The following is a 24989-nucleotide window of genomic DNA, read 5'->3' as shown; positions in this document are numbered from 1 at the left end:
TTCGTATCCGCTAAAGATATTGAAGGGTGATCTGAAAAGATCTCTTCTGTTCGACGAAACGAACAATCAGAAATCAAATGAAGCGGCTGAATATACTAAAGGATGACCAGAAAAGGTTTCCTATGCAATATAACCGGAACTCCGGTAATTGACTTAATGTTATAAGCGCGGAAACAACTACTCGACGTAACAAAAACTATAAACTATAAAATAAAGATGTTGTAAGGCGGCCTGAAATATATTGGAATAAAATCCTGAAACTTTTGAGCTTGAGCTTGGGTAGACTGTACAATTCGTAGTTGCTCTCCGTGATTGACCTGAACCAACCAAATTGCACAAAGAACACACAGAATGACGCTTGGGACTAGCAAATCATTCTCGTTGTGCAATTTTCGGTGATTCGAGCTTTAAATTGTCAATAACGACGCCGGCCACGTCCTTACAGTCACCAGGGGAAGGGAAGGAATGTTAGTATGATATTCGCCGCCCGAAGGCCAGAAGGGTCGCCTCTATAGCGTGGTTCCCTAGCGCTTATCATGGAAGGGATAGTTGTTAGTGGGAATGGTTAAAAAAAATCAGGATTCACTGCGGTAAGTGATGTGATTATCTAAGTGCAAACTCTTGATCACTCGACTAATTGGAATTCCGAAAATCATCCATTAGTTTTGAGTTATCCAACGCGTGCATTCAATAGTGAATGCACGCGTTGGATAACTCAAAACTAATATATAGATATATATATATATATATATATAGATAAATATATATATAGATATATATAATTATATATAGATATATATATAATAGATATATATAGATATATATAGATATATATAGATATATATAATATATAGATAAATCCAATCGCGACAAAGGAGAGCTATCCTTGAGCAATCTAAGAAGGTCCGAGAGGGCTTGTCTAAAATTAATCGGAGCAACGATATCTTATTCAACGCGTGTACCCCTTATATAACTCCAATCACGGCGAAAGAGGTCTATCTTTAGCCAACCTGAGAAGGTTACAGGGAGAACTCTTCTAAAATTGGTCGGATTTCAACGCGCGTACTCCTTATATGAATACAATTGTGACGACAGACAGTCATCTCCGGGAAATCTGAAAAAGTCACCGAGAGAACCCGTCCCAAAAAAACAGGAGCGGCGACCCATCTGCCATTCAACGCGCACTCCCCGCACACATCCAATCGTGGGGAAGATGGACCATCCCTGGGTAATCAAAGAAGGACAGACACACAAAATTTAAAAGTTGAATATCCAAAGCATCGACAAATTGAAGAATGAAAGGACCCAACAACAGAAGAATCAAAAATTGAAAAACAAGGAACCAAGGAACCAAAGCCACTCAAATCCAACTACCCTCCCAAATACAACAGACAACCAAGACAAACACGGAAACAGAACCGCACCCCCCATAACACGACAGTGAAAGACATCACTAGACAACCAAAAGGATCAAAAGCCCCCCGATCTCCCGGAAATGCACAAAGACACACAACAAACCAACGGGCAGTCTCCAGGCCACACCCAACCCCCGCACCGCACACACTTAACAGTTAAGTTCTTTATTTCCACAATCCGCGCAACACGAAAACCGAGTGCAATCCAAAAACCATCCGTTGGCCCACTGTACATCTGTATGCACCCCCAAAAGACCGAAATGTCGCTGTATGACCCTCCGGCCATACAGCGACATCCCTCACAATCGTGCCCCGAAAAACACCGCTCCACCTCCATGACCATCCCAACCATCCGCTGCACTTGAGAAAATAACCGCGCGGGTATACACTAGTACTAGATCAAGCCCTCAACTAGACCTGAGCAGTGTCGGCTCTCCAACTCCCCAACTCCCACTCAACCCCTCCCCACTCTTCAACCCATTAACTCTTCAACCACTCAACCCCTAAACACCACATATCATCGGTCCCTCCCAAAACACCCAAAGACAGTCCTCCTCTCCCTCGACCAGACACATTCAAAGAGTACGCACTAAGCAACAGAAAACCATCGCCTCTACCTATAGAAGACGAGTTCCCTCGGCGGCCCCCCAGGCCCCCCAAAGACAACCACCCGTTGTCACAATTGGATTAGTTAAAGTTATTAATACATTCAAGAATTAAAGAACTAATTTATCAAAGGATTAAAGATGGAAGCATTAAAAATTTAAATAATTAAAGAAACACGACGTACATTACAATGACGTCACATATCTACACACAAAATACCTGATCATAATCGAGTGAACATTGTCTTGTTTTGTTGCAGTGTGAACAAGATAACGCGGCGCGAAGATGGAACGTAAACGACATGCTCTCTTTCTTCTTTATAACGCCCGTCACTCACTCAGAGAACTGTGCAGCAACAAGCACATACACACTGATGTATCTACGAGCGTCCCGAAACAGGAGCAAACATGAAACGCGCGGAATGGAAACCTATGAGTGAATGATTTTGTATACGTTATAAAAAAATTTAGCACACCTGTCTTCAATTTCAAACAACTTCAGTTGCTCCCCAGAGAGATAATATATGAGAAAGAAGAAAGAGAGAACTTAGCTTGCACTGCTTTTCACTCAGCCATGCCGACGGTCCTACTATGGTGATACACACACTACGACATAGAAACTTCGAACTCGATATGAAGAAAAAAACACACACTCACACCCATTCACGAAACATCGATTGAATGAAAATTTCGCTTATACACGCGAAGAAAAAATGGCTTCGCTCGATTTATGGATTTATTTCCAATTTCACAATTTATCCATATTTCAGTGGAATGTAGTTCGGTCAGAACACTGGGTAATATAACACAAGACGTTATTATCATACACACTTGCACTAGAAACGCCAGATGAAAAAAAGCTTATCGCAACACAATCGACGCGGCCACACTTTTATATTTTAAAACAAATTTTCTCAGCCAAACACTCTTTTAAACCACAATTGTGCGTAACTATTCAAGGAAAATCAACTGTATTCATCTTTTCGGAGCTTGAAAGCATAGTTTCCAATCGAAACACCAAATACACCGACAAAACTTGAAGACGAAGACAGAGCACAAACAAGCACGTCTTGTTCGCACCGTCGTTCAACCCGAACTCCCTTTGTTTTTGAATTGATCTTTTTGTACACAAATGCGATAGAGCGCACCAAATCTAAACAGTGCCCTTTAGGAATTTAGTAAATATCATTACCTCCAGAGATGCCAGCAGAAGGTCTTCGTCGAAAATATGAAATGTGTTGATGTGTATAAATACCTGCCAGCTACCTTTGTAACCGTGAGAATAGTAAAGTGATGTTTGAAAAACTGCAGGGAATTGAGTCAAGACATATAGAAAAGAAATACGATATCCCTGTAGACTGCAACAGAATAGAGTCTCCGATAAAAATTAAATATCAGTAAAATTGCGAACTTGTCTGCAAATTGGGCATTATTGCAATGATGATAAACAAATTTCGAAATAATTCGAAGACGAACGGATTGATAAATGTGCTTAATCGAAGTCGAACGGGGAGCATCCATCAGAGTTCTGTGCCACTGAGAACGTTAGACGTGATCTGTTTTTCGAGAGCGACTTTTTTGTTAACTTTCATAAAAATTAAACCGATAGTAATTATATCATTCGGAAGTGAGGAAATATTTTTCGAATAAGTTGTTGGTGATAGAAAAGTAGGAGAAATGAACGGTCCGGAAGATCCGGATCCTGGCGGTGGAAGTGGTGGCGGAACGCCACTAATCGGAGCGAAAAAACAATGGCTGACATACGAATACAAACAAACTGATACTTGAGCATACAGGGTGATCGTTCAGCTGAACGAAACTCGTGATGAAGCACGAATCAACAAACTAGCTTTAGGCAAAGTTCTGGCGAAATCGAAGGAGTACAAGACAAACGTACTTAACCTCAAAGTTATGGGAAGGAACAAGATTTTGGTTCTAGTAAAAACTCCTGAAACCGCTAACAACATCCAGGCTGACAAGACGCTACAGACACAAAACTACAAGGCTTACATTCCCAAACACTTCCTGACGGTATCAGGCGTTGTTGCAGGAGTGCCGCTGGAAATGTCAATGGAAGAAATCATTGAAAACATAACCTGCAATGTTCCAATTGTGAGTGTGTCGAGACTACACAGGTATGAACAGGATCGCAAAGTGCCAACCACCCGAATCGGAGTTACGTTTCGATGCAACCAGCTGCCGTCGGAAGTCCGAATGTTCTGCTGCACTAACCTAGTGAAACCATTCATCAGCAAAGCGGTTTTCTGTCAAAAATGCTTGCGCTACAACCACCGCACAAACAACTGCAGATCACGACAACGATGTGAAACATGCGGAAGAAATCACGATGAGCAAGGTTACGAACAATGCGCCATGCCCGCAAGATGCCTACACTGCAAGCAAGAGGGGCACAAATCCGGAGACACCAATTGCCCTGAACGTGCACGACAGAACAATTTGAAGGTTATTCTGGCAAAAACAAATCTTACCACACTCGAAGCGCAAGAACAGTATCCGATTTACACACAAAACCAGTACAGTTTGTTGGAGAACATCGAGGAATTTCCCTCGCTGTCGGAGTCGTACGCAGAAATGTCTCACCATCCAAGCAATTCAAGCCAAGCAAAACAGGTACGAAGCCGCAGGGTACACACACCGGAGAGAACATCAGGAGAATCTACGAACACGGAAGTCATTGGAAATCAGGTAGAAGTCTTCCAGGACAAGAAGAGGAAAACACAAATGGAGTAGCGTTGTTCAATCGCTACAAGACGGACGAATTTGAAAAGTTCCAGTGGAAACTAAACCATATTCGGGACGCGGTACAAAGATCTCAAGAAACGGGAAAACAAAGTACCGCCGGGCAGAGTTGCCTGCCCATGGATGATAACGAAGGACTCCAGTTGAATGAAGAACAAGCACAGGTAAGCCAGTCAGTAGGGAGTAGCGCAAAACACAAAAATGTAAAGAAAGCAATGCAATAACCAAAATGAGCTGTAAAATCTTTCAGTGCAATATACAAAGTTTGGAAAAGAATAAATCAGAGCTAGTCAGAGTATTAGTTAAAGAAAAGTATACAGTTGGAATAATTTCTGAATGTTGGACGAAACAACAATATGAAAATAGTAAATACAAAATTCCGAGATACAACAATTACTATAGTTCAAGGTTAGATGGATACGGTGGTTCCATGATCGTAATCCATGAGGCAGTCAAAAATAGACCAATCGTAGTAGACTCTACGGAGGATATACAATGTGTAGGCAGGTATATGACCAAAATGGATGTAGCAATATTTTCAATATATGTTTCACCAAGTGCATCGGTCAACGAATTCAAAGAATTCCTGACAAAGTTATTCAAAAGCGTAGAAAAGTACAAAAAGGTTCTAATAGGCGGTGATTTGAACTCACATCATCATCTATGGGATCGTCACCACTCGGACGCGAAAGGGAGAATCCTTTTCGACTTTATCAATGACGAGGATATAATCCTGCTGAACAATGGTGAACCAACATACATACCAGCGGAGCTCAACAAAAAATCATCCACGATCGATCTGGTTATGGTCTCCCCAGCACTATACCATGATACGAAAATGGAGATTCTGCAGTACGGGATTGGCAGCAGACACCTTGTCATCCACATCACAATCAAGACTGAACAAACAACCACAAACAAATACTTTATCAACCGGAAACAAGTGACGGAACAATTAGGAAATTTGGACACAAAGCAAGTATACGGATGGGCCGAACTACAACAGAAAGCACGAAAAATCCAGAAAACAGCGAAGCAGAAGAACCGGTACGAACCGAAGTTTTGGTGGAGTGCAGAAGTGGAAGAAGCATGGAGAAGCAAAAACGAAGCTAGGACCAAATTCAACAACAGTGGCAATCTAGAGGATTTAATGGAGATGAAAAGGAGAGAAAGTTTGTTCACAAGGTGCAAAAACAAACTCATGAGGGAGAAATTTCAAGAATACGTCAATGAGATCGACCCAAGCACGAGCAGTAAAGAGTTATGGAAGAAGATTAACGGACTAACGGGCAAAAAGAAGAAAATGAACCAGCCCTCGGTCGTACATGAAGACGAAGAAGCCGCAATCCAATTCCTGAATGCCAATTTCCCAAGTGGGGACGACTACGGTGACTGTCTCTACAAGGAGGTCACGTACGACATTTTGAGCGTGGAAAAATGGAACGAAATTCTACATAAGAAGAAGAAGCCATCTGCAGCAGGCCCAGATGGCCTTAGCTACGAAATGTTAAGAAGTATAAAACCAGATGTTCGAGATAGCGTGATTTACGACCTCAACAGAATGTGGAAAAATGGTAGAGCTGATTTAGCGTTGAACAAAATGAAAGTAATTGCTATACCAAAACCGGGACGGAACCCAGAAATAATCAGCAACCTACGACCGATTTCCATGCTTAACTGCCCTTTGAAGATTATTAACTCGGCAGTACTAGGTGAACTCAATCAATTTATCCAGAAGAAGCGTGTGTTGCCGAATACATCATTTGGTTTCCGAAGACATAACTCTACCACAACATGCTTGAGCTACGTCACGAACCACATTAACGCTATCAAAAGAGAAGGTAAAGTAGCAGGTGCGATCTTCATTGATATGTCAAATGCGTACAACACCGTAAAAACAGGAACTCTGGAACAAATCCTCTTTGAATACGGTACTCCAATCGAATTTATCAAATGGATTGTGAACTTCCTTAAGGATAGAACAATCCAAATACAGGTAGGAACGAGGACAGTTGAAAGGACCGTCAGAGATGGACTTCCTCAAGGAGACGTTTTGTCCCCTGTATTGTTCAACATCTATACGGCACAGCTACACAATGGAATAACGGAAGGAGTAGTGCTGGTGCAATACGCCGACGACTTCATGGCGATAATCAAAGGTAAAAACTTCGAAGACGTTCAAAACCGCGGCCAGATCTTTTTGAACGAATTCAAGAGTAAAACTGAAAATTTGAACCTGAAAATAAATGAAATCAAAACAAAAGTCATGTTATTCCAGCTCAATAAAAAAGTTTTGAAGCTAAAGATAGGACACACAGAATTGGAATCGGTGAACATGTACAAATACCTTGGGGTTACACTCGATCGTTCATTAACTTATGGAGCACATATAAGGGAGATTAAGAGATGCTCCACTGACAGGATTAACATGCTGAAGGTCGTGAGCAGTACACGAAATGGAGGACACCCTCAAACCCTAAACATGCTGTACTATTGCTGAACGCAATAGTTCGGAGCTACCTGGAATATGGGGTTTCGATATACGCAAACTCTTCAAAAACGAACCTGGAAAAACTCACGGTCACGAATAACGTTTGTTTGAGAAAAATAACGGGTTGTTCAAAAACAACACCAATTAACACTCTCTGCGCTATAGCCAGTCAACCACCTTTGCAATTTCGTCGGAAGTTAACAACGGCAAAGGAAATAGGTAAGACACGCACAGTACTCAACACCAGTCTGGAGGCAGTTAATTGCCCACAACGACATACCAGCAGATAAGCAAACTTACCAAGAAGCGGTGTTCGAGGAGTACAAGGATGTTTTCAGCGAGATCTCACAAGTTGTATGGGTTCAACCAGACACAACAATCGTTCGAGTTGAATCAGAAATTGATGATCAACCATGGACTAAAAGAAATACATCAGCCAGAATCTTGAAGCAACTAGCACTGGGAAAAATTCACGGACAATACAAGTTCCACCGGAAGATCTATACGGATGCTTCGAAGGACAACGATCACTGTGGCATTGGAATCTACGATGACTACAGCAAGAGGATGATCAGCAGGAAACTAAATCACTCTGTATGTACGATGTCGGCTGAGCTGGAAGCGATTGGAGAAGCTCTACGGTATTTGAAGAGGAACCAGCTCAATAATGCTGTTATTCTTACTGATTCGAAGTCTGGATGTGAGTTCATCAGAGGGCAACTAGATGCAACAGAAAGGGACGAAATCATTCAGGAAATCCTGGAAACAGCCATAACAACCAACTCCTGTATTCAGTGGATTCCGGGGCACGTGAACCTGGAAGGCAACGAGATAGCTGATAGTCTGGCTAAAGCCGGGCTCCAGTCGAACGGGGTGATCCACAATCGGTTTTTACCACACGATGCAATCAACTGGATCAAGAACGACGTCACTGAAAAAATACAACAATGGTATGTAAACTACACTCAAGAATTTGGCAAAGGAAGAAAGTTTTTCAAACTGCAGACAGGGATTAATTCGAAATCTTGGTTCCATAACCTGCCACTAACCAACACCGAGATAAGAACCCTAACCGTCTACTGGCCGGACACGATTATTCTCCATTCTGGCTGAGCAAGATGAAAATTAAAGATGAGTTCTACTGCCAGCTTTGCGACTGCCTTAACACATCAGAACACATAATTTTCAACTGTATTAACTACGTAACACACAGAGACAAACACAACCTTGACAAATATTTCTCAATCCAAGATGCTTTCGACGACAAAAACATTGATACTCTGAAAAACATTTGTAAATTTCTCAAAGAAATCGAAATGAAAATCTAAACCGCTCTTTGCACCTTTTGACAAGACGAAAATAAACATTTTGTGCCATTTGACAGTGGGGATTGTCAAAGTCCCACGATTTAGAAGAAGAAGAAGAAGAAGAAGTCGAACGGGTTACAAAATGCATTATTTTGCCAATTTCAACCCGTTCGGGATCCGGAATAGAGGTGAATTCCTTAATATTTTCCTTCGTTGATCGTATTGTTGTGAACCTATTCACGTTGGAGAGCATATTCGAACATATTCGTTGGCCGAGGCATTTTGATGTAATGTAATACTTTTCCGTTTACTATTTTTGAAAGCATAGGCAGCCGTGGCAGTGTTCCGAGCTCTGCAATACAATTTTCTTACCCAATGTTAAAGTTGCTTAAACTTACATTATACACCCATTAAACGTAAAAATAATAATTGTATTGATATCAATAAAATTTTATTCTATTGATTTTCATGACATGAAACGCTATGACTAAGGAATAACATTTTATTGAGTAGTTTTTATAGCTGTTTCGATGATGTTGTCTGGCATCAGTGTCGAAAAAATAACGAATTTCACCAAACAAACAAAACCATGGTCGAAGATTGAAAAATGAAAATTTAACTTTCAGAGCACTTGCTCGAGTTTTGATGGGAAGTGTGCGAAAACGATCATTTTCTTCACACTGTTTCGCAAAATTATTGATTTTCGGGCGAGTGATGAGGGAGGGACATGAAAGAAATGAGCGCCATTGTGGCAGCCATTTGTGGCTAGCTTCCACTTTAACCTTAATATAGAGAAAACATATTGGAAACGGAAAAAGTAATTTTCTTTTATAATTTTTAGTTTGTGTTTAATTCAACCCAATGCGAATTTTAATTGGACTAACAACACCTACACTATACTATATGTAGAGCATATGGGAAGTCACTTTTTCTAATATTTCTTCACTTCTACAATTTTTCTCGCCGCTTAACCAAACGACGCGTTCTCGAGCGGAAAAACAGCTTGATTTTTGACGTAGGACTACGTCTAACCGGAAGATATAGGGGGTGAAATGGAAATCTAGGCACTGAACAAGTAGGAAAAAATGCAAGATTTGGAACGCTTATAACTCGAGCATTTCTCAATAGCTCGCAAAGGTTTTTGCATCAATTGATAGGAAATATATCTACGCATCTATCATAATGAATAACATTTTATTTTTCTTGAGATAAATAATTGAATAATTGTGAAATATCAAGCATTGTCAAAATGCACTATGTGCCCATTTTTGATTGGTCCATTTTGTGCTCCTCAAATCGTACCGACCAAAACGGGCAACCAAAGCAGCAGCGAAATAGAATGAAGCACGATTGGAAAGGAAAAAGAAAAAAATGAACGAAACATTGGTCGCAGTCTCACACATGCGTAATTCTCGAGCCAGCCAGTCAGCTTAAAAATCCCCGATCCGCTGCCATAACGATCATTCTCATTCAAACCGTACACCACATCGGTTCGCATCACAACACATCAACAAACCAACCCAAGCAGCCATGTCTGGACATGATAAAGGAGGAAAAGTGAAGGGAAAGGCAAAATCCCGCTCGAACCGTGTTGATCTGGAGTTCCCTGCAAGGGTAGCTAGGCCGAGCGTGTTAGTACCACTGCACCATTCCACCTAGCCGGCGTTATATAGTTTCGGCCGCTGAAGTGATCGAGTTAGCTGGCAAAGCTGCTCGCGACGATAAGAAAACCCGCATCCGGAACAGAACACATTCGGTTCGGTGGACATCAAGACAACAGGCAGTTGCAGCGAGTGGCGAGTGGCAAACGCAATCGCAAAACGGCATCAGGTAGCAGAAGAAAAAAGTTTGTTCTTTATACAAAGTGCTTTGATGGCAAATCCAGAACAAGGCGGCATCGAGGGCGTTCGAAATGGTTTTTTTTCAAAACCACGAGTACTAAGTTTTCTAAATTGGAACCATTCCATAAAACAAGGCGCTTTTCAGGGCCATTAAACCTTCCATAAAAGAGTTTAGGAAATACAGTTCAATGCTTTCTAAAACATTATCCCAAATAATAATAAAACACAAATTGATATTTTCATAATTTGTTTGTCAGGATATGATGAGTATGTGAATTTGGCAGTTGTTCTGAGCTTATTGATTTTCATCAATTCTTAAATTGCTTCTAGATTGAAAGTACAGTAATTTACACTTATCTCGACATTTAGCTAATTGGACGGACCTGTAATGTGACATATTTAGTTGGACATTTTTGTAAACATAGAGTTCGGGGTCCAAATTATGACCCCACATTGAAAGTCGACACTGTACCACTGTCATCGCAAATGTTCAATTACAGGTTAAAATTACCTCCAATCCGATACTGAGTGGTGGTAATGCGACGTGCCATTGAATGTAATTTACTGTAAAATATGTCACAAGCTGGATGGGAAGAAATTTTCCAACTGTGAAAGCTGTGGCGAGTGGCAAATGCAATCGCTAAACAGAAAGGTTTAGCCGAACAAGATGGGGATATCGAGTGATAACAAAACAATAAACTCTTTAGATTGAAGATAATTTTGTGATACTGAAAAGGACCCTTTTTAGCCTGCATGTGAATCCAACGAGCGAACAAATCGTAATGAATGTATTTTTTCGCCATCGCTCCCTTTTAACGCTGATTCGTTCGTCTCGTTGGACTCGCCCCTCTGGCTGAGTCTGCCGATTTGTCTCTATCCTGTGAGTGTGTACCGCTGGAGTATAAAACACGCGGACCCCAAAAAAATATCTTATTTTTTTTCAAACCGTAAACCCGTGTGGTTGTACGGCATCGGCATCGTAGACGTAACAAAGGAGGACAAGTTAAGGGAAAGGCAAAGTCTCACTCGAACCGTGCAGGTCTCCAGTTCCCTGTTGGTCGCATTCACTGATTGCTCCGCAAGGGTAACTAAGCCGAACGGATTGGTGCCGGAGCACCAGTATACCTAACAGCGATTATAGAGTTTCGGCCGTCGGAGTGCTCGAGTTGGCTTGCAAAGCTGCTCACGACAATCAGAAAACCCGCATCAAGAACAGAGAGGTTCGGTTCGGCGCTCATCAAGGCAACAATTAGTTTCAGTGAGTGGCAAAGTGTTTCTCCGGCACGTCGCATTAAATGTAATTTACTGAACAACATGTCACAAGCTGGATGGGGAGAAATTTTCCAACTGTGAAAGCTGTGGCGAGTGGCAAACGCAATAGCTAAACAGGAAGGTTTAACCGAACAAGATGGGAATATCGAGTTATAACAAAAACACAACACCAAAGGTTCTTTTCAGAACCATCAACATATTCATAAAGAGTAAACAGTAAACTAATCCATTTTTCACGTAGGAGAAGAAAATAAAACAATATATTTAAAATATATATTTAACAAAAGCTGTCCCCTTTGTATAGTCCTACGTCACTCCGGTTATGTCCCCGACATTACCCACCCGTCTTTTTATTTATGAAAATTGAAAAAAAAGGTTTCACATATCAAGTAATTTTCACCACAACACAAAATTTACACTTACACTTGTGATCATTTTTTCACAATACACGATCGGCCATTGATATGAAATTACACGAAGCAACATTTCGGTGGGAGCAAAAGCGCCCCCTATGTATTTGCAATGTTTCTTCTTATTTTCCTTTGTTTATGGAGACTTTAAATCTAACGATTCAATCGTCTCCGATTTTCTTTTCTACTATTTTTATTGACGTAGGACTACGTCTAACCGGAAGATATAGGGGGTGAAATGGAAATCTAGGCACTGAACAAGTAGGAAAAAATGCAAGATTTGGAACGCTTATAACTCGAGCATTTCTCAATAGCTCGCAAAGGTTTTTGCATCAATTGATAGGAAATATATCTACGCATCTATCATAATGAATAACATTTTATTTTTCTTGAGATAAATAATTGAATAATTGTGAAATATCAAGCATTGTCAAAATGCACTATGTGCCCATTTTTGATTGGTCCATTTTGTGCTCCTCAAATCGTACCGACCAAAACGGGCAACCAAAGCAGCAGCGAAATAGAATGAAGCACGATTGGAAAGGAAAAAGAAAAAAATGAACGAAACATTGGTCGCAGTCTCACACATGCGTAATTCTCGAGCCAGCCAGTCAGCTTAAAAATCCCCGATCCGCTGCCATAACGATCATTCTCATTCAAACCGTACACCACATCGGTTCGCATCACAACACATCAACAAACCAACCCAAGCAGCCATGTCTGGACATGATAAAGGAGGAAAAGTGAAGGGAAAGGCAAAATCCCGCTCGAACCGTGTTGATCTGGAGTTCCCTGCAAGGGTAGCTAGGCCGAGCGTGTTAGTACCACTGCACCATTCCACCTAGCCGGCGTTATATAGTTTCGGCCGCCGAAGTGATCGAGTTAGCTGGCAAAGCTGCTCGCGACGATAAGAAAACCCGCATCCGGAACAGAACACATTCGGTTCGGTGGACATCAAGACAACAGGCAGTTGCAGCGAGTGGCGAGTGGCAAACGCAATCGCAAAACGGCATCAGGTAGCAGAAGAAAAAAGTTTGTTCTTTATACAAAGTGCTTTGATGGCAAATCCAGAACAAGGCGGCATCGAGGGCGTTCGAAATGGTTTTTTTTCAAAACCACGAGTACTAAGTTTTCTAAATTGGAACCATTCCATAAAACAAGGCGCTTTTCAGGGCCATTAAACCTTCCATAAAAGAGTTTAGGAAATACAGTTCAATGCTTTCTAAAACATTATCCCAAATAATAATAAAACACAAATTGATATTTTCATAATTTGTTTGTCAGGATATGATGAGTATGTGAATTTGGCAGTTGTTCTGAGCTTATTGATTTTCATCAATTCTTAAATTGCTTCTAGATTGAAAGTACAGTAATTTACACTTATCTCGACATTTAGCTAATTGGACGGACCTGTAATGTGACATATTTAGTTGGACATTTTTGTAAACATAGAGTTCGGGGTCCAAATTATGACCCCACATTGAAAGTCGACACTGTACCACTGTCATCGCAAATGTTCAATTACAGGTTAAAATTACCTCCAATCCGATACTGAGTGGTGGTAATGCGACGTGCCATTGAATGTAATTTACTGTAAAATATGTCACAAGCTGGATGGGAAGAAATTTTCCAACTGTGAAAGCTGTGGCGAGTGGCAAATGCAATCGCTAAACAGAAAGGTTTAGCCGAACAAGATGGGGATATCGAGCGATAACAAAACAATAAACTCTTTAGATTGAAGATAATTTTGTGATACTGAAAAGGACCCTTTTTAGCCTGCATGTGAATCCAACGAGCGAACAAATCGTAATGAATGTATTTTTTCGCCATCGCTCCCTTTTAACGCTGATTCGTTCGTCTCGTTGGACTCGCCCCTCTGGCTGAGTCTGCCGATTTGTCTCTATCCTGTGAGTGTGTACCGCTGGAGTATAAAACACGCGGACCCCAAAAAAATATCTTATTTTTTTTCAAACCGTAAACCCGTGTGGTTGTACGGCATCGGCATCGTAGACGTAACAAAGGAGGACAAGTTAAGGGAAAGGCAAAGTCTCACTCGAACCGTGCAGGTCTCCAGTTCCCTGTTGGTCGCATTCACTGATTGCTCCGCAAGGGTAACTAAGCCGAACGGATTGGTGCCGGAGCACCAGTATACCTAACAGCGATTATAGAGTTTCGGCCGTCGGAGTGCTCGAGTTGGCTTGCAAAGCTGCTCACGACAATCAGAAAACCCGCATCAAGAACAGAGAGGTTCGGTTCGGCGCTCATCAAGGCAACAATTAGTTTCAGTGAGTGGCAAAGTGTTTCTCCGGCACGTCGCATTAAATGTAATTTACTGAACAACATGTCACAAGCTGGATGGGGAGAAATTTTCCAACTGTGAAAGCTGTGGCGAGTGGCAAACGCAATAGCTAAACAGGAAGGTTTAACCGAACAAGATGGGAATATCGAGTTATAACAAAAACACAACACCAAAGGTTCTTTTCAGAACCATCAACATATTCATAAAGAGTAAACAGTAAACTAATCCATTTTTCACGTAGGAGAAGAAAATAAAACAATATATTTAAAATATATATTTAACAAAAGCTGTCCCCTTTGTATAGTCCTACGTCACTCCGGTTATGTCCCCGACATTACCCACCCGTCTTTTTATTCTAGTTTCAAATGTTCTGTATTTTCCTGTAAAGTCCTGTTTCTTTCAAATATTCAATTAAGTTATTCTCCTGAATGTCATCATTACTCAATATGTCCCTTAGGTTTTTTCCAATATTAATCCTAATTCTAGCATCCTTCGTATGTTGACAATCCAGTAGTAAGTGACTTACAGAGATGGGAGCCTCGTTGCAAGAGCATTGAGGTTTTTCTTTATTTCTTTGAAAAAGATATGTATGAGTGACCTTTGTATGGCCGATTCGAAGAAGGGTGAGAAGCCGTCTTTCCTTACTGTTGTTTCTGTCATGCCATGGAAGAGTGGTATTTTTAATTTTTTGAAGAAAAGTTGGTCTGTTGTTTCTCCAGGCTATGTTCCAACTTTGGTGGATCTGTTGTTTTACCCAAAGTTTCGCATCGGAGCGAGGAATGGGTACATTAGGGGGTTCTTGAATTCTGCCCCTACCGGCTAATTTGTCGGCGACAATATTTCCAGGAATTCCGGTATGACCGGGAATCCAACAGAAGGTAATATTTTTATCTGAGGCAGCTTCTTCTATTGCAATGATCCATGGGTGAAGGTTTTTACCTTTTCGAAGAGCCCGGAGACAGCTCGCGGGATCATAAAACAGAACAATAGGAAGAGAATCATGTGTGCACTCTTGGGTAGCGATTAGAAGCGAAAATGCTTCTGCGCTAAAAATAGTGCATTGGGGAAGAAGCGAGAAACTACCAGTATATCGGTTTTCAAAAATACCGCAACCGACACCATCAGTGCTTAGTGTATACTTGATGTTCAAACTGGAATTTTGTTACTACGAGGTGATTGAAATAGGCCTTCACTTTTGATGGGAGATCTTCTGCGCGAACTTCCTTGAGTAAATCAAGGTTAACATTCGGCGGTTTTACATTCCAATTCCTTTCCATGACCGTCAAATGTACACATATATCGGGAAGATTCTAATTCGTGTGTTCTTTGAATTGGTCCTTTGCCCGAGATATTAATGTAACATCATGGTCACGGTCAGGAATTGAAAGGTAACGAATAGCTCTATTTGTTACAATCTTCGTAACGAGTCGATCAAATGGTAGTTGCCCACTCTCTGCCATAACAGCGAGGGTAGGACTTGTAACGAAGGCACCAATGGCTATCTTTATTGCCTTGTTATATACCGGTTCGATCGTTTTTAGTGGTTTTTCACCACCTCGGCTGAAGATGCTTACTCCATAGAGAATTTTTGGTATTAACCAAGCATTTATTATCCGTAAAAGAGATTTCCTATGTCCCAAAGCTAGATTGCCAGAAATCGCCTTCAATAGATTCAATCTATTGCGGGCATCTTTTTTGACCATCTGAGCATGTGGTTTAAAATTCAGTCTCTTATCAAAAGTTACTCCAAGTATTTTGAGAGTTCTGACTGAGGGAATTTGGGTTTCGAAAATTTTAGAGTTGGAAACTTTGAAGTGAGCTTTGGGATTACATATATGCAGAAGTTTTGATTTTTCGGGGATATATCGAAACCAGCCCAGTTTTGAACAGAATCAATCGCTTTCTGAAGTCTTTTTCTTGTTGCTGATGCAGTGACGCTAACTGAAACTAGCACAATGTCGCATAGACAAGAATTTTTACATTTTCCGGAATTTTTGCAAAAAGGGACTGCATAATAATTATGAAGAGGGTTGGCGATACAACCGAGCCTTGGGGAATTCCCCTTTCTTGGATTTTCAATGAAGATTTTGTGTTGTTGACTATGGCTCTGAGTTCTATTTTCTAGGAAACTTTTCACATAGAAACCTAGTCTTCCACGGATCACCCAGTCGAAGAGACTCTTCAATATTGGATATCTCCATGCTGATCAAATGCTTTACTTAGATAAAGTGATGCCACATCTGCATGGTGATCTTTCTCAATAACGTCATGTACAATAGCCTGTAATTCTTCGAGGTAATCTTCTGTGCATTTTCCCGCACGAAAAGCGAACTGTCTTGGATCGAGCAGCTTATTAGACTCTAAAAAGGTCTTTAGGCGTCGATTTACTATCCTTTCTAGAACTTTTCCAACACAACTCAAAAGAGTCGAAAATTGTATAGAAGATATTGGTTTTGACTACGTCTTTCATTTCTGTACCGGGGTGTTAGTTCAAAGTTTCTAAAACGAGAGAGTGACGCTGGACTGCAAGTTTTTGAACGTTAATACCTCTTTACCGGCTGGATGGAGTGGTATAATAATCACTTCATCCAAGAGATAAAATGTCAACGAATTATATGATTGTCACTTATCGGTTCAAAAGCTTAAACATTGCTTTGAAAGCAAGCTATTGAAATCATAACAATCTTGCTCATTGATGATGATTGGTGATCGCAATGTGTTCCCGAACACGGTCACAAAATATAGGCACATGAAGAAACCGTGATTTGTTTTGCTCGCTTGCATGAGTGTTTGGGCATTAAGCTTCGTATTACGGAATGGAGGAGTAGGCATGATAATATGGGGTTGCAGTAGAAATGAACACACTTTTAAAATCAAAATTATGAATGAGAATTAATTTTCCCAAACCAAATTAGTACTCTATGTAAATGAAAATCACTTTTGCTTGCCAGTAGTGAAAAAATATCATGCAAAAATTGTGTCTCTAGATAATTTTATATTATAATGTTATGTTCTGGTGAGAGTATCTGAAAAATCTGAAAATCGTTTAAATTAGGGTCATAACGACGTACGTCTAATAGGTAAATAACACCAAGAAAAAAATTTCATACAAATTTTAGCAATTTAAAACTGCTTTAAGGGCGACTAATCTGATAGAGAATAGCTGGTCTCATACAAACTAATGTCGTATCCAGATGACACCATTCCACCGTCAACGCGAAAAGCAGACATACGCAAGGCGTAAGTACTTTCACTCGCATCGGTTTCTGTTCTGCTTTCGCATGGAACAGTCATGAAAAATTGTTTGCGTATGAATGCGTCCGAGCGAATAATATTCGCACCCATTTACGCATTCGGCTTGGTGTTCCCGTGATGTAATCCAATAGCATTTGGATCCAAAAATGGTCCAGTCGGTAATTTTTCCGATCATAGAGAACAAACTCATTGCACCACTGCTCAATATATTTCAAAAATCCAAATATTTGTTGAGTTGTTATCCAATCAATTTTAGATCGGAACCAATGACGGAAAGGTCGAGAGAGAACGCGGTTTTGGTCATAGAATACGTCAACGGCGATCGCTTCATAAGTTTTCCAACCAGTGCTTTAAACAATCTTTGGTTTTTAAATTACAATATACGAATCAACAAATTAGAAGAATAAAAAAAATTGATTGTTCTATTGTACATACCTTTCAATTCATCGACAACAGACGTGCTTTCATTGCTAGACAACGTATTTCCAGTATCAGAATTCTTTTGTTTTGAGCCTGTTTGTTGTGAAGGAACGTCATTTCGAATGGCTGAATTTTGTGAGATATCGTCTAAAGATTTCTGGATGCAATCACCTGAAAATATACATGAGGGTAAAAAAGTATTTAATGAATGTCATAGCCGGAAAATTACTTCATTTAATTAAAAAAAGTTAAGATAATTTAATCACAGTTGTTATCAATAACCTATTACAATGCAAATTGATTCGTTTTTGAGCAAACTAATAGCAAATTCGATTTTAAAACTGAGTTAGTGCCAAACTGACTCTGTAATAGAGATGGACAAACCGTTCACGAACGGTACGAAAGAACAAGTTCACCGAAAAGAGTGAACGAGCGGTCATTCTTTTTTAAGGAAAGGTAGTTCTCCCACGAACTGATTGCGAGCGAACGGTTTGTGAACGAACTAATTCCGTAAGAACGGTTTGCGAGTGAACTGATTGAGAGTGAACTGTTTGGGAACGAAATGTTTGAGAACGAAGTGTTTGCGGGCGAACTGTTTGCGAGCAAACTAGTGCGCTGGACGGAATGGATAAATATAACGAGAACGCTTGTAAGGAAAATAAAACGATTTGTCATTCATCAAAAGATCATTAACTGCCACATCCGCAGCAACCGGCCTGGGAGGAATCATTCGTGCCCGAGGAATGATATTTGGTCTCACTCCGTGAGCATTGTTGATCTGCTGAGCTTGAGCTTGAGCTTGGGTAGACTGTACAATTCGTAGTTGCTCTCCGTGATTGACCTGAACCAACCAAATTGCACAAAGAACACACAGAATGACGCTTGGGACTAGCAAATCATTCTCGTTGTGCAATTTTCGGTGATTCGAGCTTTCAATGATCAATAACGACGCCGGCCACGTCCTTACAGTCACCAGGGGAAGGGTAGGAATGTTAGTATGATATTCGCCGCCCGAAGGCCAGAAGGGTCGCCTCTATAGCGTGGTTCCCTAGCGTTTACCATGGAAGGGATAGTTTGTTAGTGGGAAGGGGTAATAATCAGGATTCACTGTGGTAAGTGATGTGATTATGCTAACGCAAACTAGAGATCACTTGACGAAACGAAAACTTGAAAACCAAATGCATTTCGTAGCCGTGAAGATATTAAGGGTGACCTGAAAAGGTCTCTGCAAAAGGATCATAACTCTGGTAAGTGAATTAATTTTGTAAGCGTGGACCCAATTACTCGTTGAAACGAAAACTCGAACATCAAATGCATTTCGTAGCAGCTGAACAGTAACCTGAAAAGTCTCCTCTGTTCAACGGAGCAAAAACTCGAAAATCAAATGCTTGAAGATTGAATATATTGAAGGGTCACCTGATAAGGTCTTATCAGACTCGGATCGGACTTAATACTTGTGCCTAGTCGCACGTCATGCTCTTCCATTGTAATACACGGAAATCACGGAAGTTTTCCGAATTGGGACTCTAGCATCTTGAACCTAGTCTTGCAATTTATATTTGAACCTCGAAAAGGAAAACTTGATACCTGCGATTTGGATTTGTAATAAAAACTAACAATTTCTCAAGTAATCAGTCGAGCAATTATTAACGAAATCATTGTTCTTGTAGTAAGGGTTAGAATGACATAATTGAAGGAAAAGCAACGTCAATCCTCTATTTAAAAAAAACCGAAAAGGAGATACATACAAGAAGAACTCACTGACATTCAAGGTGAACTACTAATCCCAAGAAAAACATGGGTGAGCAAAAGAGACAAATGTAAGTTAATTCAAACTTTTCTCTCGACCACCGTAAAATTCTCATGGTCGAAACGCACACTACATTGAATATTCTTGCATGGAAATTTTATGGCCGCTTGTACATACACATCAAAGTCAACGTCTAGCTAGATTTAAAAGAAAAGAAAATCGATGTTACGTTGACGTCAATGCGCTCTTTACCACGAAGACAATATTAGATATATAAAAACCTCTAAAACTATTGGATCTTCTAAAACTCTAGAATGTCGTTTAGATTGAATGCAACTTCGCGCGAAAATGCGGCTGCACAAATCTCACGCAACTGCGAGAAGTAAACAACGACATAGAACTGCACCGGCGTGGCTACACCGTCCGCTCCGCCTTGCCGTGACCGAAATCGTCTGCCTCGAACAAACAAAACAGCCTGCCTCCATCCGTCAGCTATCGCACAATCAAAATATGCTCTCCGATCCAATCCTCTCACAAAAACAGGAAGTGGGTTATATCTATGGTATAACCGCAAGGGTGACGTAGGACTATCGTTGATTTAGAGATCATTTGTATGAAGTTGAATCTGAATTCATTCTGAATGAATGAATATTTGGAGAACTTCGAAAACGAGAGCGTTACGTTGGAGGCACAAGGTTTCATGCATCCAATATTGGATACGGAAATATCCTACTGATGGGGAAGAATAATCTTTAGAAGCTATCCTGTTGATTGCGATTGATTGAAAAATCACAAAACCTAATGTATTTGGTCACAGTGTTACATGGATAGAAAACATTAAAATAAACTCTTTCATATGAATGTAATTTTAAATTCCCAGAGGAACTGGCAGATTATTTTCAGTAACGATTAGATATTTCCACATTTTCCTCGATACTGGAAGCCCACCAGTGGTTAATACCTACTCGATAACCACCTGTTAATAGCACTTGATTGAAACATATTTGGTCACAGTGTTACATGGATAGAAAACATTCAATTAAACTCTTTCACATGAATATATTTTGAAAATTCCCAAAGGAACTGGCAGATTATTTTCCAGCAATGATTAGATCTTTCCGGAACTTTCTCGATGCTGAATGGCATCCTAACGGAAAGAGTTCTGCGCGTGTATGTGTCGATCCTTCGCCGTCCACCTCCTCCAGCACGTTAGGCAACGATGTTGTCTTGTCGATGTCCTCACGAAAAATGAATGTGTCTCACCACCAGAATATCGCTTAAGTATGCTTTTTGTGTGTGATTGAATCGAGAGAAGGTGTGGTTTACGATGGCAATTTGGAAGGCAAACTAGAGGGGAATGAACTCTCTGAGCTCGGAACTTTCGGCGACTGAGCAATAATCGATTGCGGGCGCATACAATATTGGATACGGAAATATCCTACTGATGGGGAAGAATAATCTTCTGAAGCTATCCTGTTAATTGCGATTGATTGAAAAACCACAAAACCTCATGTATTTGGTCACAGTGTTACATGGATAGAAAACATTCAATTAAACTCTTTCACATGAATATATTTTGAAAATTCCCAAAGGAACTGGCAGATTATTTTCAGTAACGATTAGATATTTCCACATTTTTCTCGATACTGGAAGCCCACCAGTGGTTAATGCCAACTCGATAACCACCTGTTAATAGAACTTGATTGAAACATATTTGGTCACAGTGTTACATGGATAGAAAACATTCAATTAAACTCTTTCACATGAATATATTTTGAAAATTCCCAGAGGAACTGGCAGATTATTTTCGGTAACGATTAGTTATTTCCACATTTTCCTCGATACTGGAAGCCCACCAGTGGTTAATACCAACTCGATAACCACCTGTTAATAGCACTTGATTGAAACATATTTGGTCACAGTGTTACATGGATAGAAAACATTCAATTAAACTCTTTCACATGAATATATTTTGAAAATTCCCAAAGGAACTGGCAGATTATTTTCCAGCAATGATTAGATCTTTCCGGAACTTTCTCGATGCTGAATGGCATCCTAACGGAAAGAGTTCTGCGCGTGTATGTGTCGATCCTTCGCCGTCCACCTCCTCCAGCACGTTAGGCAACGATGTTGTCTTGTCGATGTTCTCACGAAAAATGAATGTGTCTCACCACCAGAATATCGCTTAAGTATGCTTTTTGTGTGTGATTGAATCGAGAGAAGGTGTGGTTTACGATGGCAATTTGGAAGGCAAACTAGAGGGGAATGAACTCTCTGAGCTCGGAACTTTCGGCGACTGAGCAATAATCGATTGCGGGCGCATACAATATTGGATACGGAAATATCCTACTGATGGGGAAGAATAATCTTCTGAAGCTATCCTGTTAATTGCGATTGATTGAAAAACCACAAAACCTCATGTATTTGGTCACAGTGTTACATGGATAGAAAACATTCAATTAAACTCTTTCACATGAATATATTTTGAAAATTCCCAAAGGAACTGGCAGATTATTTTCAGTAACGATTAGATATTTCCACATTTTCCTCGATACTGGAAGCCCACCAGTGGTTAATGCCAACTCGATAACCACCTGTTAATAGCACTTGATTGAAACATATTTGGTCACAATGTTACATGGATAGAAAACATTCAATTAAACTCTTTCACATGAATATATTTTGAAAATTCCCAAAGGAACTGGCAGATTATTTTCAGTAACGATTAGATATTTCCACATTTTCCTCGATACTGGAAGCCCACCAGTGGTTAATACCAACTCGATAACCACCTGTTAATAGCACTTGATTGAAACATATTTGGTCACAGTGTTACATGGATAGAAAACATTCAATTATACTCTTTCACATGAATATATTTTGAAAATTCCCAAAGGAACTGGCAGATTATTTTCCAGCAATGATTAGATCTTTCCGGAACTTTCTCGATGCTGAATGGCATCCTAACGGAAAGAGTTCTGCGCGTGTATGTGTCGATCATTCGCCGTCCACCTCCTCCAGCACGTTAGGCAACGATGTTGTCTTGTCGATGTCCTCACGAAAAATGAATGTGTCTCACCACCAGAATATCGCTTAAGTATGCTTTTTGTGTGTGATTGAATCGAGAGAAGGTGTGGTTTACGATGGCAATTTGGAAGGCAAACTAGAGGGGAATGAACTCTCTGAGCTCGGAACTTTCGGCGACTGAGCAATAATCAATTGCGGGCGCATACAATATTGGATACGGAAATATCCTACTATATATCAGTCGAGCAATTATTAACGAAATCATTGTTCTTGTAGTAAGGGTTAGAATGACATAATTGAAGGAAAAGCAACGTCAATCCTCTATTTAAAAAAAACCGAAAAGGAGATACATACAAGAAGAACTCACTGACATTCAAGGTGAACTACTAATCTCAAGAAAAAAAAAGACGGGTGGGTAATGTCGGGGACATAACCGGAGTGACGTAGGACTATACAAAGGGGACAGCTTTTGTTAAATATATTGTTTTATTTTCTTCACCTACGTGAATACCTACCTATCTACCTGAAAAATGGATTTGTTTACTGTTTACTCTTTATGAATATGTTGATGGTTCTGAAAAGAAACTTTGGTGTTGTGTTTTTGTTATCACTCGATATTCCCATCTTGTTCGGCTAAACCTTCCTGGTTAGCGATTTGTTGTCACTCGCCACAGCTTTCACAGTTGGAAAATTTCTTCCCATCCAGCTTGTGACATATTTTACAGTAAATTACATTCAATGACACGTCGCATTACCACCACTCAGTATCGGATTGGAGGTAATTTTAACCTGTAATTGAACATTTGCGATGACAGTGGTACAGTGTCGACTTTCAATGTGGGGTCATAATTTGGACCCCGAACTCTATGTTTACAAAAATGTCCAACTAAATAAGTCACATTACATGTCCGTCCAATTAGCTAAATGTCGAACTAATTGTAGATTACTGTACTTTCAATCTGGAAACAATTTAAGAATTGGTGAAAATTGAATAATCAGGAAAGTCCCCAACTATCAATAAGCTCAGAACAACTGCCAAATTCACATACTCATCAAATCCTGGCAAACAAATTATGAAAACATCAATTTGTGTTTTATTATTATTTTGGATAATGTTTTAGAAAGCATTAAACTTTATTTCCTAAACTCTTTTTTGGAAGGTTTAATGGCCCGGAAAAGCGCCTTGTTTTATGGAATGGTTCCAATTTAGAAAACTTAGTACTCGTGGTTTTGAAAAAAACCATTTCGAACGCCCTCGATGCCGCCTTGTTCTGGATTTGCCGCCAAAGCAGTTTGTATAAAGAACAAACTTTTTTCTTCTGCTACCTGATGCCGTTTTGCGATTGCGTTTGCCACTCGCCATTCGCTGCAACTGCCTGTTGTCTTGATGTCCGCCGAACCGAATGTGTTCTGTTCCGAATGCAGGTTTTCTTATCGTCGCGAGCAGCTTTGCCAGCTAACTCGATCACTCCGGCGGCCGAAACTATATAACGCCGGCTAGGTGGACTGGTACACAGGTACTAACGCGCTCGACCTAGCTACCTTTTCCGGTGCAATTGGCGGATACACCTACGGGAAATTGCAGACCACCACGGTTCGAGCGGGATTTTGCCTTTCCCTTCTCTTTTCCTCCTTTGTTGAGTACACGATGCCGATGTCGTACAACCACACGGGTTTACGGTTTGAAAGAAAATTAAATATTTTTTTGGGGTCCGCGTGTTTTATACTCTAGCGGTACACACTCACAGGATAGAGACAAATCGGCAGACTCAGCCAAAGGGGCGGGTCCAACGAGACGAACGAATGAGCGTTAAAAGGGAGCAATGGCAAAAAATACATTCATTACGATTTGTTCGCTCGTTGGATTCACATACAGACTAAAAAGGGTCCTTTTCAGGATCACAAAAAGTCTAAAGAGTTTATTGTTTTGTTATCACTCGATATCCCCATCTTGTTCGGCTAAACCTTCCTGTTTAGCGATTTGTTGTCACTCGCCACAGCTTTCACAGTTGGAAAATTTCTTCCCATCCAGCTTGTGACATATTTTACAGTAAATTACATTCAATGACACGTCGCATTACCACTACTCAGTGTCGGATTGGAGGTAATTTTAACCTGTTATTGAACATTTGCGATG

At 40.3% G+C, this 24989-nt stretch overlaps 1 protein-coding gene across 3 annotated transcripts in view; it reads right to left on the bottom strand.

The window, feature by feature from the left end:
• LOC129761600 (dentin sialophosphoprotein-like) overlaps positions 1 to 24989 on the bottom strand; it is a 257335-nt gene that overhangs the window by 95874 nt on the left and 136472 nt on the right. For all 3 annotated transcript variants that reach the window (XM_055759356.1, XM_055759393.1, XM_055759441.1), the window contains exon 5: positions 18091 to 18246. In XM_055759356.1, the coding sequence (XP_055615331.1) occupies positions 18091 to 18246 (156 nt within the window). The remainder of the gene's footprint in view (positions 1 to 18090; positions 18247 to 24989) is intronic.

Source organism: Toxorhynchites rutilus, chromosome 1, assembly GCF_029784135.1.
Source record: "Toxorhynchites rutilus septentrionalis strain SRP chromosome 1, ASM2978413v1, whole genome shotgun sequence".
NCBI classification, from domain to species: Eukaryota; Metazoa; Arthropoda; class Insecta; order Diptera; family Culicidae; genus Toxorhynchites; species Toxorhynchites rutilus.
The sequence above is the reverse complement of the archived record's forward strand: the minus strand, read 5'-3'. Positions and strand labels throughout refer to the sequence as shown.